Source organism: Macaca thibetana, chromosome 11 (genome assembly GCF_024542745.1).
Source record: "Macaca thibetana thibetana isolate TM-01 chromosome 11, ASM2454274v1, whole genome shotgun sequence".
NCBI lineage: Eukaryota > Metazoa > Chordata > Mammalia > Primates > Cercopithecidae > Macaca > Macaca thibetana.
Window position 1 is genome coordinate 98115652 of NC_065588.1, and position 17488 is coordinate 98133139.

General features: G+C 44.3%; 1 protein-coding gene across 1 annotated transcript in view; it reads right to left on the reverse strand.

Moving 5' to 3' along the window:
* The window catches only part of GNPTAB (N-acetylglucosamine-1-phosphate transferase subunits alpha and beta), an 87703-nt gene extending 71665 nt beyond the window's left edge, over positions 1-16038 (reverse strand). Inside the window, exon 1 of the mRNA XM_050750206.1 lies at positions 15646-16038. Coding sequence (XP_050606163.1) covers positions 15646-15762 — 117 coding nt within the window. The 5' untranslated portion in view covers positions 15763-16038. The remainder of the gene's footprint in view (positions 1-15645) is intronic.
* Positions 16039-17488: the final 1450 nt, after the last annotated feature.

Genomic DNA, 17488 nt, shown 5'->3' on the forward strand with positions numbered 1-17488 from the left:
CAACCTCTGCCTCCCAGGCTCAAGCAGTCCTCCCACCTCAGCCTCCCAAGTAGTTGGGACTACAGGGGCATGCCACTATGCTGGCTAATTTTTGTATTTTTTTGTAGAGATGGGGTTTCACCATGTTGCCTAGGCTGGTCTCCCACCTTGGTCTCCCAAAATGCTGGGATTACAGGCATAAGCCACCATGCCCGGCCCATAATAGCTCACTGCCAAATGCTAGACTGTAAGTGATTTTGAAGAACTCTGACGTAAGTTATTCTACCCTCTATATTATAAAGAAACAAAGAGACTTGTCCAAAGCCAAACAATAAGGCAGCAATAAACAATGCTAGCTGGATGTGGTGGTGTACACCTGTAGTACCAGCTACTCAGGAGGCTGACATCAGAGGATTGCTTAAGCCCAGGACTTTGAGGCTGCAGTTTGCTATGATCATGTCTGTGAATAGCCATTGCACTCCAGCCTGGGCAACAAAGCAAGACCCTGTTCCAGGAAAAAAAAAAAAAAAAGCCTCTGTCTAAAAACAAAGACACTTTCCTTTCAGGTCTTTGTACAGTTATAAAAGTCAATATTTAATGCTCACTGATTCTGCTCCCAAATAGGCAAAGCAATCCTGAAAGACTGCAAAAAGAACTAAGCTTGAGGCATCACACCACCTGACTTCAAAGTATACCACAGAGCTACAGAAACTAAAACAGCATGGTGATGCTATAAAACAGACACAAAGATCAACAGAACAGAATAGAGAACTCAGAAATAAATCCGCAGATTTACAGCAAACTAATTTCTGACAAAAGTGCCAAGAACATACAGTGGGGAAAGGACAGTCTCTTCAATACATGATGCTGGGAAAACAGGATTTCCATATGCAGAAGAATGAAACTGGACCCCTATCTCTCACCATACACAAAACTCAAATCAAAATGGATTAAAGACTTAAATCTAAGACCTGAAACTATGAAACTACTAGAAGAAAATAACTGGGGAAATTCAGGACAATCGTCTGGGCAAAGACTTCTTGAGCAAGACCTAAAGAGAATACACAGCCAAAGATAAACGGACAAATGGAATTACATGAAGCTTAAAAGCTTCTGCACAGTAAAGGAAACAATCAACAAAATGAAGAGACTACCTACAGAATGAGAAAAATTATTTGTAAACTATTCATTTGACAAGATTTAATAATCAGAATATATAAGAAACTCAAACAACACAACGGCATTAAAAAAACCCAAATAATCTGATTTTAATATTGGCGAAACATCAGAATAGACACTTCTCAAAAGAAGACACATGTAAGTGGCCATAGGTATATTAAAAAATGCTCAACATTACAAGTCATCAGGGAAATATGTAATTAAAACCACAGTGAGACATCTCACCTTAATCAAACTGGCTACTATCAAAAAGACAGAAAAAAGAAACGCTAGCAAGGACATGGTGAAAAGGCAATGCTTGTACTCTGTTAGTGGGAATGTAAATTAGTATAGCCACTATGGAAAACACTTTGAAGATTCCTCAAAAAACTAAAAATAGAATGACTATATGATATAGCAATCCCACTACTGGGTATAAACCCAAAAGAAAGGAAATCAGTATATGGAAGAGATACCTACACTCCCATGTTTATTTCAGCACTATTCACAATGGCCAAGATTTGGAAGCAACCTAAGTGTCCATCAATGGATGAATGGATAAAGAAAATAGTATACACACACAATGGGATATTATTCAGCCATAAATAAGAATAAAATCCTATAATTTGCAGCAACATGGATGGAACCAGAGGATACGATGTTAAGTAAAATAAGCCAGGCACGGAAAAACAAATTTCATTCACATTTCTCACTCATATGTGGGAGCTAAAAAACTGATCTCATGGAGGTAGAGAATAGAATGGTGGTTACCAGAGTATGGAAAGGGTAGTGGGGGCAGTGGGGATGAAGAGTGATTGGCTAATAGGTACAAAAATACAGTTAGATAGTCCTAGTGTTTGACAGCACAATAGGGCAACTGAAAAATAGTTTATTGTATATTTCAAAATAGCTAAAAATGAAGATCTGGAATGTTCCCAACACAAAGAAATGAAACATGGTTGAGATTATGGATATTCCAATTACCCAGATGTTATCATTCCCTTTTTTTTTTTTTTTTTTTTGAGACAGGGTCTCACTCTGTCACCCAGGGTGGAGCAGTGGCACAATCATGGCTCAAGGTAGCCTCAATCTCCTGGGCTCCAGTGATCCTCCTACCTCAGCCTCCAGAGTAGCTGGGACTACAGGCATGTGCCACCACACCTAGCTAAGTTTTGTATTTTTTTGTAGAGATACGGTTTCGTCATGTTGCCCAGGCTGGCCTTGAACACCTGAGTTCAAGCAATCCACCCATCTAAGCCTCTCAAAGTGCTGGGATTCAGGTGTGAGCCACTGCACCCAGCCTGATCATGACACATTGTATGCATGTATAAAACTATCACATGTACTCCATAAATGTGCATAACTATTGTACAGCCATAAAAATTAAAAATTGGCTGGGCGCGGTGGCTCAAGCCTGTAATCCCAGCACTTTGGGAGGCCGAGACGGGCGGATCACGAGGTCAGGAGATCGAGACTATCCTGGCTAACCCGGTGAAACCCCGTCTCTACTAAAAAAATACAAAAAACTAGCCGGGCAAGGTGGCAGGCGCCTGTAGTCCCAGCTACTCGGGAGGCTGAGACAGGAGAATGGCGTAAACCCGGGAGGCGGAGCTTGCAGTGAGCTGAGATCCGGCCACTGCACTCCAGCCTGGGCGACAGAGCGAGACTCCGTCTCAAAAAAAAAAAAAAAAATTAAAAATTAAAAGTAATTAATTTTTTAAATAGCTTACTAGCTAGCCAAGGTGACACATGCCTACAATCCCAGCTATGGGGAGTCTGAGGTGGGAGGATCACTTGAGCCCAGGAGTTCAAGACCAGCCTGGGGAACACAGTGAGATCCTGTCCCAAAAAATAAAAATATAAAAAAAACTTGTAGATTCTGAAGCATTATACTTGATGTGGGAGTTTCACCCTGTCTCCTGTTGCCCGTTTTCTCCCACCTGCAATTCATCTTCCACATTACCTCTGGAGCAAGTGTTCTAAGCACAGATTTGATTTCATCACTCTTCCTTAAAATCCTTTCATGGTCCCCATTTACTTCAGGATGAATTCACATTTCTTAGCACCACCCAGCAGGCGAGTCCTAAACTGGCCCCTGCCTGCCTCTTCGGCTTCATTCCCCTGTCACTCCAAAGATGCTACAGCCCTTTAGAACTATTTTTATTCTTAGCAGTTAATAATGTCTCATATCCATACCTTTACACCAATGGCATCTTTCCCTTAAAAAACAAAACAAACAAACAAAAACACTCCCCGTCCTTTACTCAGCCATCTCCTTCCAGACCAAGCTCAGGTGTCACACCATCTGAGAAAGTGTGCCTGACACCCACACCTGCCTCTTCAACTGCATTCATCACATTAAGTTTGCCTATTTGCTTGTCCATCTCCCTGTCTGGACTATGAGTTGTTCCAGAGCAGAAAGCAACCTAAATATCTTTGTGCGTCTTTTTTTTTTTTTTGAGACGGAGTCTCACTCTGTCACCCAGGCTGGAGTGCAGTGGCACGATCTCAGCTCGCTGCAACCTCCACCTCCCAGGTTCAAGTGATTCTCCTGCCTTAGCCTCCCGAGTAGCTGGGATTATAGGCACCTGCCACCACACAACTAATTTTTGTGTTTTTAGTAGAGACAAGGTTTCACCATGTTGGCCAGGCTGGTCTCAAACTCCTGACTTCAGGTGATCCACCCACCTCGGACTCCCAAAGTGTTGGGATTACAGGCCTGTGCAACCATGCCCAGCTCTCTGTGTCTTTAGTCAGCAGTAGAGATCCTGGCTGATATAGGTTGGTTGTGTCCCTACCCAAATCTCATTTTGAATTGTAGCTCCCATAATCCCCATGTGTCATGGGAGGGACCTAGTGGGAGCTAAGCAAATCATGGGAGCAGGCTTTTCCCAAGCTGTTCCTGTGATAGTGAGTAAGTCTCACAAGAGCTGATGGGAAAGGGCAGTTCCAAGAGGGCATCTGCACATGTTCTCTTGACTGCCACCATGTAAGACGTGCCTTTGCTCCCCCTTCCCCTTTCACCATGATTGTAAGGCATCCCCAGCCACGTGGAACTGTGAGTACCTTAAACCTCTTTTGTCTCTCTTTTTTTTTTTTTCAGACAGAGTCTCGCTTTTGTCACCCAGGCTGGAGTGCAATGACACGATCTTGGCTCACTGCAACCTCTACCTCCTGGGTTCAAGCAGTTCTCCTGCCTCAGCCTCCCAAGTAGCTGGGATTACAGGTGTCCACCACCACACTTGGCTAATTTTTGTATTTTTAGTAGAGACAAGTTTTCACCATGTTGGCCAGACTGGTCTTGAACTCCTGACCTCAGGTGATCCGCCTGCCTCAGCCTCCCAAAGTGCTGGGATTACAGGCATGAGCCACGGTGTCTGACCTAAGCCTCCTTTTCTTTATAAACTACCCAGTCTCAGGTATTTCTTCGCAGCAGTATGAAATGGACTAATACACTGGCCCAGAGTGAACACCTCCATAAGCCTGTCACATGAACAACTTCTGAAAATTTGCTTTAGAAGCATTATCAAATTTGGAATTAATGAGAGACAGAAATGAAGTGAGAAAATGAAGGGGGAAAAAAGGTGTATCAAAGGAAAAAGATAAACTAGAATCCTAAAAAATGAAGCAATTTTGGGAAGTAATCTTAAAGTGGGCAACATGGTTTTTAGTCTGATCGTAGAATGAGTTTCACTCCCTGAATGGGTGTGACCTGGTCTTTCTGAAAGATCACTTTTTCCTGTTTAATTTAGTACACACATGAATCACACATAGGCTGACTAATCAACTGCTAAAGATTCTGCATCTGTATCACAAGATGAGAACCATCTAAAGAACGACAGAAATTTTAAAAAGATATATCATGAATATATATAATCTATTATAGATACACCTGTTATATTTTAGAAATAACTGGAGAAAGCCTACATATATTAGTATACAGTACAAGCTATATTAAATAAAGCACTTGCTCCCTCTGATTTCATAGCAATCATAACAAAGCACACCAAAGTAAAGAAATCACTGTGAGTTCTTCTAGTCTGTATTTAAGGAAAGATTAACAGGCATAAGCCCACAGGGTGGTCTCCTGTCCTGTCTTCATGAGCACTGTGGCCACATGGACAACAATCCTGAGATGGGACAGCTGGCACTTAATTAGCTGAATATCTAGCGCCAGGCTCTATACAAGATGTCTTATATACATTAGGCACCTCACTTAAACCACTCTTCCTAAGTTCAGTCACAATCAGCAACAAAAATAAATTTTGATGTTTGTAAGTATTCATTCAACAAATATTCACGGAAGACCTACAAGTAGGGTCTGTGAGAGCAAATGAACTTGTCTATCTCACTTACTTTTGTATCCCAAGATGTTAGTGGAGTGCCTAGCACATAATGGAAGATAAGGACTGGAGGATTTTGCCTCCTAGGCCTCTTGAATCTGTCCATTTCTCTTCCTATGTCCTTCCACTGACCTAGTCCCAGGCCAGACCTGCAGACTAACTGCCCTGCAGTCATTCTTGCCCCTTCTAATTCTGGATTTCTCAACTTCAGCGCTATCGACATTTTGGGCTGGATGTTCTTTGTTGTAGGGGCTGTCCTGTGCACTATAGATGTTTGGCAGGATCCCTGGCTTCTACCCACTAAATGCCAGTAGCAGCAACCCCATGCCATGCCCCAGTTGTATCAACCAACAATGTTTCTAGACATGTGGCAAAATCGCACCTAGCTAAGAACCACTGTCCTAGAGCTGCCTTGACCTCCTGTCCTCAGTCTCAACAATTCTTACCATTTACTGTTGAACTCAAACAGCATCAAGCAAGAAAGCATCTCCCGGCTGGGCGCAGTGGCTCACACCTGTAATCCCAGCACTTTAGGAGGCTGACGTGGATGGATCACCTGAGTCAGGGGTTCAAGACCAGCCTGGCCAACACAGTGAAACCCCATCTCTACTAAAAATTTAAGAAGTCGCTGGGCATGGCAGTGCAAGCCTGTAATCCCAGCTACTCAGGAGCCTGAGGCAGGAGAATCACTTGAACCCAGGAGGTGGAGGTTGCAGTAAGCCGAAATCATAGCCACTGCACTGCAGACTGGGTGACAGAGCGAGACTCCATCTCAAAAATAAAAGAAAAAAAAAAAAAGCAAGCATCTCCTGATCCCCTGCCACCAGACCAAACTGATTCTCACTGCTGGTCTCTTCCACAACGATGCTCTATTTCTTTGCAGCAATTCTCACAATAGTAATGAAGTGGCAGTTAACGTCTGACTGCACCACCAGAATATAAGCTCCTTGTCAGCAGGAGCTGAGTCTGCTTTGTTCACTGCTGGATCCCGAGGGGCCTGGCACAGTACTCAAAAATTAACTACTAACTGAATGAATGAGGCGGTACTCTGCCAGGGCACAGGGATTTGAAGATAAGGAAGATTCCAGCTTTGTGACCAGGATGCTGAGCACAGAAATAGCAAATAAGTTTCATCTCCCAGGCAAGCTCAATTAACTGGTACCCAAATTGAGAAGCTGTGCATGTAAAAATAAATTTCTTCTGAGGCAGCAAAATACAAGATACCACATTCCAAAGTGAAATGTTGGGCCGAGTTTCTTAAGGAAGAGTTGCAAACTCATCCAAATCATGGTAGAAAGGTCCAAGAGGTGGCGATCAGAGGAGGTTTTCACAGGCAGCTGGCATTCTGTGACTCCTGCTCCACCTCATTCAAGGGGGAGCAGTGAAAGTCCGTTTCCCACTTCCTTACGCCCAAGAAAAGGGCTCAACAAAATTACCAAGAGAAGTCACTATGGGTCCATGAAGTTGGGCGGGTACCATGTCTGTGTAACACCTGAAAAATATAAAGGGCTGGCCGGCTAAGCTCTGAGGACAAGAGAGAAGTTGTCACTCTGCTGGAATCAGCCCACCCTCCCCTAGTCTGAGCAAAGAGTGTGGGCCACACACAACGGAGAACCAGCAGAAGGTCACCCTGGGCCTACTCACTGGGCAAAAGAGGCTGAAAGGAGAAGCTCCCATTATTATCAGATTCTTAGGATCTATGGAAGGAATAAGCAACCAAACAGAATGAAGAGGCATTTGGTCTCATCAGGGGAAAAGCGAGTGACCACTCCTGAGCACGGTGGTGGCTGTGGTCTCTGAAGGACGCCCCTTAAAAACACTCAGGAGAGAATAAGCTCTGACACCTGCAAATCCCAGAGAGCTCCTGCACTCATTCAGGAAGAAGTTTCCTGTCCTCATTTCCTTCCTTTCTTCCACGTGCTCCAACACAGGAGGGATCAGAAACAGGTTACAGAGCAGAAAGAGAAGCATCAAGTGAGGAAAAGTGAGAAGATGCCCCCTGTGGCCACCCTCCCTTCCTCAACTGCAGGCTTTCTGCCTGCAGCAGGCCTGTACTGGGAGAGGGAACTTAGGCTTTAAGTTGTTATGCTTTAGGACGGAAGACTCTAATTGCTGAATTCACATTCTGTTCTATAGTGTGAAGTGACCACAGAAGACTCAGGCCCACCTGAATTTTCATCCAGGGGCAGGAGTGCAAGACAACAGAAAGAGCCAGTGGAAGATAAAGAATAAAGGGATTGGCTACACATCCCACAAGGTGTGCTTGTTCAACATGACAATTACAGCCAGCTGCCTACCCAGCATCACTTATCGATTCTTCTTCCATAAAAGTACCTATCCCTACATAACAAATGTATGTAGACCAGCCCCCGGATTCAGAGGTAGGTCAGATTGGTCTAAAAGTAACCCCTTTCTCCTTTCAACAGATTTGCTTAAGAATGGCTCTATAAGCATAACTGCGACCAACACCAGGAAAGGATTGCTGAGGTCCTGGGTCAAGTTATTCCTCCATCTTCTGAGAGTCCTCCCAAAAGCAGCAGGAACACCAAACTGTTAGAGAAATTATTCTGAAACTATGTCTGGGCTTAGGAAGGGAAAAGTGCCAGGATGAACAAGGCCGAGTCTTAGGAAGGCAGGAGGCCATGTATGCGGTGTAGGCAGCTGGTAGGAAGTATGGTTCTAGAGCTTGTTGGAGAGGCAGCAGGCATGGTTAAGGCCAGGCGCGGAGGCTCACATCTGTAATCCCAGCACTTTGGGAGGCCGAGACGGGCAAACCACTTGAGGTCAGGAGTTTGAGACCAGCCTGGCCAACATGCTGTAACTCCGTCTCTACTAAAATTACAAAAACTAGCCAGGTGTTGTGGTGGGTGCCTGTAATCCCAGCTACTCGGGAGGCTGACACAAGAGAATCACTTGAACCCAGGAGGTGGAGGTTGCAGTGAGCTGAGATTGCGCCACTGCACTCCAGCCTGGGCGACAGAACGAGACTCTGTCTCAAAAAAAAAAAGGTCAGGTTAAGTTTTTCTCTCACAATGTGATAAAATTCATTAACAAAATGAACAATATTTAGATCTCAAGAGAAAGACCAAATGCAATTATCAAATCACCATATTAAGTTAAAGGTATATATTTGATCATTACTGAAAGATTTATAAGGGCACACTTGGGCTGTGTTTAACAAAGCTCCATATTAATATATCCATGCAAGAAAACAAGTTTCACAGATAATTAACCAGATATTAAAAACAGAAACAACCCACTTTACAACTTCTAGAGTAAGGTAAAGGGCTAACAGCTATCACAGACACAATGTCAACAGTAAAGTCAGGGAAAGGAAATGGGTTTTGACTAAAGCCAGTGTCTTCAAGACATCTGTTGTTCCCGCTCTTCTTTGGGTAACAGCCTCGTGATTATCTTCTGGGGCTCTCCTCTCAGTTCATGTGGTTCAGCTAAGACTGATAGCCCCACCCACTCCCCTATTTCTGGAGATGATCCCAGTGGTTAACAAGGGTATAACAAGGACACTTATTTCTCTGGCTAGGCAGCCCTGAGTCTAGTTGGCACTAATGAGAAAGAAAAGCTTTCTGCTGCAGTTACTGAACTGGTAGAACAGAAGCTGGGGTTGCCAGCAGCAATCTTTGTTCTCATATGAGGAGAGCATGCTGAGAAGTAAACTAAAAGAGGGGAAGGCAGAGGTGAGGAACAGGGACAAAAAGAGATTCCTGGTGACATCATTTGAGCACCTCGATTCACTCCTGCCAGAAACTTTACCATATATATTTTTGTTGTTGTTGTTAATCTTTTTGTTTTTTGTTTGAGACAGAGCCTCACTCGTCGCCCAAGCTGGAGTGCAGTGGCACAGTCTTGGCTCACTGGAACCTCTGCCTCTGGGGTTCAAGCAATTCTCCTGCCTCAGCCTACCAAGTAGCTGGGACTACAGGCACGCACCACCACGCCCAGTTAATTTTTGTATTTTTAGTAGAGACACGGTTTCACCATGTTGGCCAGGCTGGTTTCGAACTCGCCTTGGCCTCCCAAAGTGCTGGGATTACACATGTGAGCCACCACACCTGGCCTCATCCTGTATTTTTCAACTATCCCAGTTAATAAACTGGCTAATAATAAACTAGTTAATAAGCTAGGTCTGAGTTGGGAGTCGGTCACTTGCAACCTAGTGCTGTTAACTAATTCCAGCAGCAATGTTAAACCATCAGTAATTCAAAAAGAAAAAGCAATCACAAACTTTTCTGACATTACCAACTTTATGCTAAAATTACTCCCACTACTTTCTAAAATAATCTTTCCTTGTCTCTCCTCTGTTTAAACTCCTACTTGTCCATGAAGCCTCCCTAAAGCTCATGCCTCCCTGTAAAGGTCTTGGAACTGTCCCAAGGATGTTTCAACCCACAACATTCTTCTGTCTTCTGACTTTCTAAGCAATTGTTGTGTGCCAACTCAGGCATTCAATTGCTTATTCCCCTGTGTTGTTATTCAGTCCTCATACATGTATCTCGGCCTCATCTCAACTAAAGGATAGCCAAAGGCATGAGCTATAATTGTTTGTATCTCTGACAGCATTTTCCACTGTACATTCTAACAACAGCATCTTCCACTGTATATTCTAACAACAGCATCTTCCACTGTACATTCTAACAACAGCATCTTCCACTGTACAGTCTAACGACAGGTCTCAGGTTTTTAGAGAAAGTTACCAGAGCAGGAATGACTCTCAAAGCATGAAAATGTTCAAGTTATAATCAGATCAATCACATTTGAGAAATAAAAGGCAACTATAAACACTGCATCAGAGCAAAAAATTTACCTTTACTTGAAATAAATTTGAAAGGGTGTCAGTTAAGATCAACCCAATTCATCGATCCATTCATTCGTGCACCCGTCAGGTATTTATTCAGCATCTACTGGGTACCAATCACTTTCCAGTTGCTAAGAATACAGCAGAGAATAAGACAAGGTCCCTACTTTGATAGTTAGCTGGACTATGTATCTCTCTCAAACCCCTCAAAAGAAAGAGACCTTTTAAAAAGGCTCTGTGTGGCCACTGGCATTTTCTCTCTGGTATAAAATCCATTACACTGTAATTCATGCTTCTCATGTGAAGCATCTAATAAATATATATTCACAGAACATTAAAGCTAAAATGAGGCCCTTAGAAATACAGTCTCATAGTTTTTAAACTTTTTTTTTTAAGAGGGAGTCTCGCTCTGTCGCCCAGGCTGGAGTGCAGTGGCGCGATCTCAGCTCACTGCAAGCTCCGCCTCCCGGGTTTACGCCATTCTCCTGCCTCAGCCTCAAGAGTACCGGCACCTGCCACCACACCCAGCTAATTTTTTGTATTCTTTAGTAGAGATGGGTTTCACAGTGTTAGCCAGGATGGTCTCGATCTCCTGACCTCGTGATCCTCCCGCCTTGGCCTCCCAGAGTGTTGGGATTACAGGCGTGAGCCACCGCGCCCAGCCTTAAACATTTTTTAAACAATGAAACTTTCCCCATCCCCTGAAAAAGAAGTTTACACAAAACAGATAAGAGGGGCTACTCCCAACCCACAAGGTGGCTGGCAGTAACTCAGTTTGGGAACCACCGAGAAGCAGGCCAGACAGTCCCTGACTCTCAGGCCAGGCCTCTTTCTAATTCATCTATTTGTTGCCTTTGGCCAAGAACACACTCAAATATATCTGTTTAATGAGTGAACTAATCAAATACAAACATGATAACTAATTTCTTGAAATAAGGCCAGTATGAGACACTGGTCACCACTGAGGCTGAACACAACTTGAGCTAGACCCAGTTTTCAATTCTCCTTTTCACAGAAAATAACTCATTGATTCAAAACGGCAACAGAAAACAGGAAAGCAAAAGGGAGCAGAGAGGTCAGGAAAACATTACTATTCATTACCAGCAGATTCTATGTGAACCTATTTTGCTTCTTTATGTAAGTTAATTCTTGGATATTTGTTTCCATATTTGGATATTTGTTTTCATACTTAGTGCGCAAAGGAAGTGATATGCTATACATATACCATATCCCCACACAGATACACACATACACAGTGATCTACAATCCTCTATTAGTAATCCTGAAATCCAAAATGCTCTGAATACTGGAAGGGCTTTTAACTTTTTGTTTCTCATTTTTATTTTATTTTGTTTTTCTGATTTTTAATTTTTTTTTTTTTCCAAAATAGACCAGTACTAACTAGAGATCTTTTTGTACCGTATTTGGCAACTAAACTTGACCTGCCCTGTACTTATTTGGTGGCAAAATGACCTAAACTGACTTGAGGCTATGTATAGTCTGTATTTTCCTGAGTGTGAGGAATTGTGGACTTGCATACAAATGGTTCGATTAAATAATGATGGCCCTGAAATAAATTTTAACTCAAAAGCACGTTTTAAAATCTATATAGTAGCAACTAACAGAGAACAAACTATTTAAAAATTGGAAGTTTCTAAGCTAAAAAACATCTTAAGAGCAGTCAATCTAGTAACCCCATTTGTGGAGCTAACAAACTTACAACAGTCTGATACCTGCTACTACAGCCCAAGGCAATGCATTTTTGTGACCACTAGTCCCCATTCTGAGGGCTCTCCCTGTAGGAGTTTTTTTTGTTTGTTTGTTGAGACAGGGTCAACCAGGCTGGAGTGCGTGGCACAATCATAGGCACTGTACTTCAAACTCCTGGGCTCAAGCAACACTCCTGCCGCAGCCTCCTGAGTAGCTGGGACTACAGGCATGTGCCACCACACCTAGCTAACTTTTTTTATGTATTTATTTTTGAGACAAGGTTTCACTCTGTCACCCAGACTGAAGTGCAATGGTGTAATCACGGCTCATGCAGCCTCAACCACCAGGGCTCAAGTAATCCTCCCACATCAGTCTCCCAAGCAGCTGGGACTACTCTACCTTTTTTGTAGAGACAGGGTTTCACCATGTTGCCCCGGCTATTCTCAAACTCCTGAGCTCAAGCAATTCTCCTGCCTCAGCCTGCCAAAGTGCTGGGATTACAGGTGTGAGCCACCAGGCCCAGCCTTTGTTTTTATTTTTTATTTTTTTGTAGAGACAGAGTCTCCTTTGTTTCCCAGGCTAGTCCAACTGCAGGCTTCAAGCAATCCTTCAGCCTTAGTCTCCCAAAGTCCTGGGATTAGAGGCGTGAGCCACCTCACCCAGCTTGTTTTTGTTTGATACTTCCTTCCCTCAATTCTACTTGTCAAAGTTTGGATGAGTACAGAAAAGGCTTATCAAAATACAGCATCAAATACCTGTTATATTGAGAGGAGGAGAAGAAGATAACAAATTTACAGTTAATGATCTTCTGAGGGCCAGGCACGGTGGCTCACATCTATAATCCCAGCATTTTGGGAGGCCAAGGCAGGCGGATCACCTAAGGTCCAGAATTTGAGACCAACCTGGCCAACATGGTGAAACCCCATCTCTACTAAAAATATAAAAAAATTAGCCTGGCATGGTGGCGGTCGCCTGTAAACCCAGCTACTCGAGAGGGTGGGGCAGGGAAAATGACTTGAACCTAGAAAGTGGAGGTTGCAGTGATCTGAGATCACCCCACTGCACTCCAGCCTGGGCAACAGAGTGAGACTCTATCTCAAAACAAAAAATAATGATCTTCTTAGTCCAAAAGGACTTACAATTAGTGAGCTTACAATCCATTACAATTAGTGAGATTATTAACAAGTTGGTAATATTAACTATATGATCAAAGTATTCTGATTCAAGGATATATTCCAAAATAAGGTTTAAGGACATAAATAGTTGATAATAGCAGCAGTAGCCATGACCATTTAATGAGGGTCTGTTATGTAGTAAGATCTGTGTGAGGTGCTTTACATACAGGTCTTACTTAATCCTCATTATCAACCCTGCAAGGAAGGTATTCTTGCCTCCATTTCAAAGATGAGGAAGCTCAGAGAGCTTCCCAAGATCAGACAAGGAACAGCCTGGGCTGTTTGAGAAACCATAAAAAGGGGTGCTTGAGAGCACAGCTTGGGCCGGTCGTGGTGGCTCACGCCTGTAATCCCATGGGAGGCCAAAGCGAGCGAATCACGAGGTCGGGAGTTCGAGACCAGTCTGGCCAACATAGTGAAACCCCGACTCTACTAAAAATACAAAAAATGAGCCAGGTGTGGTGGTGTGCGCCTGTAATCCCAGCTACTCAGGACGCTGAGACAGGAGACTCATGTGAACCCAGGAGGCAGAGGCTGCAGTGAGCCGAGATTATGCCATTGCACTCCAGCTTGGGTGACAGTGTAAGACTCCGTCTCAAAAAAAAAAAAAAAAAAAAAAAAAAGCACAGCTCAGAGCCAGCCTGCCTTGGTTTGAAGCCCAGCTCTGCTGGGCTTAAGTTAGCTGGATTAAGTTATGCAAATGCCTCCATTTCATCACCTATAAAATGAGTATAATAATAGTACCTATCTCACAGGGGTGATGTTGAGGATTAAATTAGTTAATATTTGTAAAGCAATTAAGAGAGTGCCTGACACCTGTTAAGACCAATATACGTATTAGCTATTATTATGATCATTATCAACTGGAGCCAGCATTCAAGCCCAAATCTGCCTAATCATGCAGCTCCTCTTTTCCACTATGCCTTACAAGTTAACCACAGACCAGCTGCCTGCACCTCTCATGGCACCTGTTGGCATTGTCTGCCTCTCATTTCTCTTGTCTGTTCCAAACCTTATGATCTGTGGCCATTTCAATACTACAACAAAATGTCTCTCTTTTGGTAAACAGCCAGGCATGGAATGAAAGCAAAAGGAAAAGGATATAAAATGAAAAATTCAGGCCAGGTGCGGTGGCTTACGCCTGTAATCCCAACACTTTGGGAGGCCGAGGCAGGCAGATCACTTGGAGTCAGGAGTTTGAGACCAGCCTGGCCAACATAGTGAAACCAGATCTCTACTAAAAATACAAAAATTAGCTGGGCATGGTGGTACGCGCCTGTAGTCCCAGCTACTTGGGAGGCTGAGGCAGAAGAATTTCTTGAACCTGGGAGGTAGAGGTTGCAGTGAGCCGAGATCGAGCCACTGCACTCCAGCCTGGGGAACAGAGCAAGGATCTGTCTCAAAAAATAAAGTAAAATGAAAAATTCTAACACCTGATGCCTTTAAGTCACCTTCACACTGCATGGGACTTAATAAACAGTTAACTCAAAATTAATCAAGGCCAAAAAATCACACAAAAGCAATAAGGCACCTAACTACACACAGATACATTAAGTTGCAACACATGAAACCAAGACGAGCAAGTGCTATGATATTCAGTAGATAGTCCACAATTACAAATCTGGAGCTTTCTCACCCTTATGGTAAGACATTTTTTCCCAGCCTCCAGAACCAAGAACTACTAAAAAAGTACATGCTCTGAATTCATGCCATATAATTTAGCCATTAAACAAATACTTGCACTGCATACTCTGGCAGTACCTGGCACTGTGCTTGGGCCAGGGTTACAGTATTTAGACAGACAGAACCTTCTCTTATGGAGCTTACAATCCAGGATGGGTAAAGACTTCAAGCAAATGTATACTATGGCATTTCTAAAAACTACTGTTAATTTTAAAACCTTTTGTAACATCCTACCAAAAAAAAGAAAAGAAAAGAAAAAAATTAAAACTGAGAGACAGATTTCAAACCACTCGAAAATACAGCTTTTCTCCCAGTTGCTAAAAGTGGCATTCTTGGGCCAGGTGCGGCAGCTCACGCCTGTAACCCCAGCACTTTGGGAAGCCAACAAGGAAGGATCACTAGAGCCCATGAGTTCCAAATCAACCTGGGCAACATAGGGAGGCCTCCGTCTCTATTTTTAAAAAAGGTGGGCGGGGGGGGGGGCAATATCTAAAATCACATACATGCCTTCTTTCAGTTCTGACTTTCGCATAGTCTGTACACGTTTATGATAAAGAATACTGTATTTGGCCGGGCGCGGTGGCTCACGCCTGTAATCCCAGCACTCTGGGACGCCGAGGCAGGGAGATCGCCTGAGCTCAGGAATTCGAGACCAGCCTAGGCAACATGGCAAAACCCCATCTCCAATAATGAAAAAAAACATACAGTATTGGGGCATCGCGGGGCACGGCGAGGGCAGCGCAGGGTCGAGGCGCCCGGTCCAGGCGGCGGCGCCGCTACTCACCTCTCCGAACTGGAAAGCGGAGACGATGGTGACAACGACGCCCACGAAGCAGACGTAGAGCCCATACCTGTGAGACAGGCAGGTATAGGTCTGTCTCTGCAGGAGCTTGAGCAGCATCACCTCGGCCGCCGCCACGCCACGCCCCGAGGAGCCTGAGCCGCCGCCGCCGCCTCAGCTAGCCGCCATTCAGGGGCCCCGGTCGGGCCGCCGCGCGCAGGTCACAGCCTCCGGGCGCCGCTCATTGCAGCTCCGGCGACGGACGCCCGCCCGGCTCCGCGCCGCGGCCGCCGCTTCCGGGAGCCGGGAGCCCACGCCCTCGGCGCGGCGGAGGCGGACCTGCGGCCGGCAGGGCGGCCGGCGCCGCCCGGGTCTGGCCGGGCGAGAGGCGGCGGCGGCGGGGTCTCCAGCGCCACCTGGAGGACGGAGGGGCATGGGGCAGGCGCGCGCCCTCCCCATCTGCGCATGCGCAGCGGGCCCTGAGGGCTGGGCTGGGCTGGGAGGGGCGGAGCTGAGCTGGCTGAGCCGGGATCCACTTACCCGGTTGGGCAGGCGACCAAGAGAAAACTGCCCCCTGTGTCGAGACTGTGCCATAGACGGTACTATAATGCCATGAATATTTTTGTGCATAAAACCTTCTCTGCATTTAGCATTCTCTGCAGAGTGCTAAAAGGAGATGTTGTATGTGGCTCCTTTCCTCCAACCCCCCAACTATATTGTTTGAAAGAGGAAACCTTTGGGTTAAATCTGCCAAAATAGAATTTCATTCATTCATTTATTCGTTAAATATGTAATTTGTGCCTGGTGGGTGGCATAGTGCTTGGTGTCAGGTATTCAAAAATGAACTAGACTTGGCCACTGTTCTCAGAGACTCTAGTGGGGGAGATAAACATGTAAACCACTAAATACAAGAGTTGTTACGATAGAAATCATGCGATGAACTGGAGGGGAACCAGCTCAGGGGTGGCCGGGTAATCTGACTTTGACACCAGGTTTTCCCACGAGATCCTTTCCTTGGTGCCTGTGATTTACGAAAGGGAGATCTTTTTCTTAATCCCAATGCACCCTAGTTAATAAGATTTTTTTCCTAGTCACCCTGGGAAACAATACACTTATCTGATGTTGCCATGATTCAAAGCATTTTAAAAAATATCTTGGGAACCAGCTTTTCAGGAAATACTCAAATTTTTACCCTCAACTTGATGATCAGGTGGAATTAACAGACTTGCAAAAGGGATTAGCTTCACTCCAATCCCAGGCAAGATTTTTACACTTTGCTGTCACTTCTTTTAATCCTTCTTTTAAAAAAAGATGATTGATATATGCTATATGTACATGGCAAAAGATTATTGCCGTTGTACAAGACACATATAGTTCTGAGGTCTTCTCAAGCATGATAACAGATCTGAGGACTTAATCAGAAGGGGAAAAAAAGCATGGTAACAGATATAAAAACATCTGCCACTCAACAGGACTCTCAGTATACTGGCCAACATTTAGGTAGCATCTACCATGTGCCCAGCTCATCTAATCCTCACAACAATCTTATAATGGAGATACCATTATTATCCCCATTCTACAAATCAAGAAACTGATGAAAAGAAGTAACTGTCTAACATCACACAAATAGTAAATGACAGAATTGATATTTGAACCAGGTACTTAGGCTGTAGAACAGGGCCAAGATTAGGGGAAAGTATAGTGAAATGAGTCATGCAAGTTTGGAGTCAGATTCTGTCTTTGTTTACAGTTTTGATATTGGGGCTGGGTGCGGTGGCTCATGCATGTAATCCCAATACTTTGGGAGGTCAATGTGGGAGGATAGCTTGAGCCCAGTAGTTTGGGA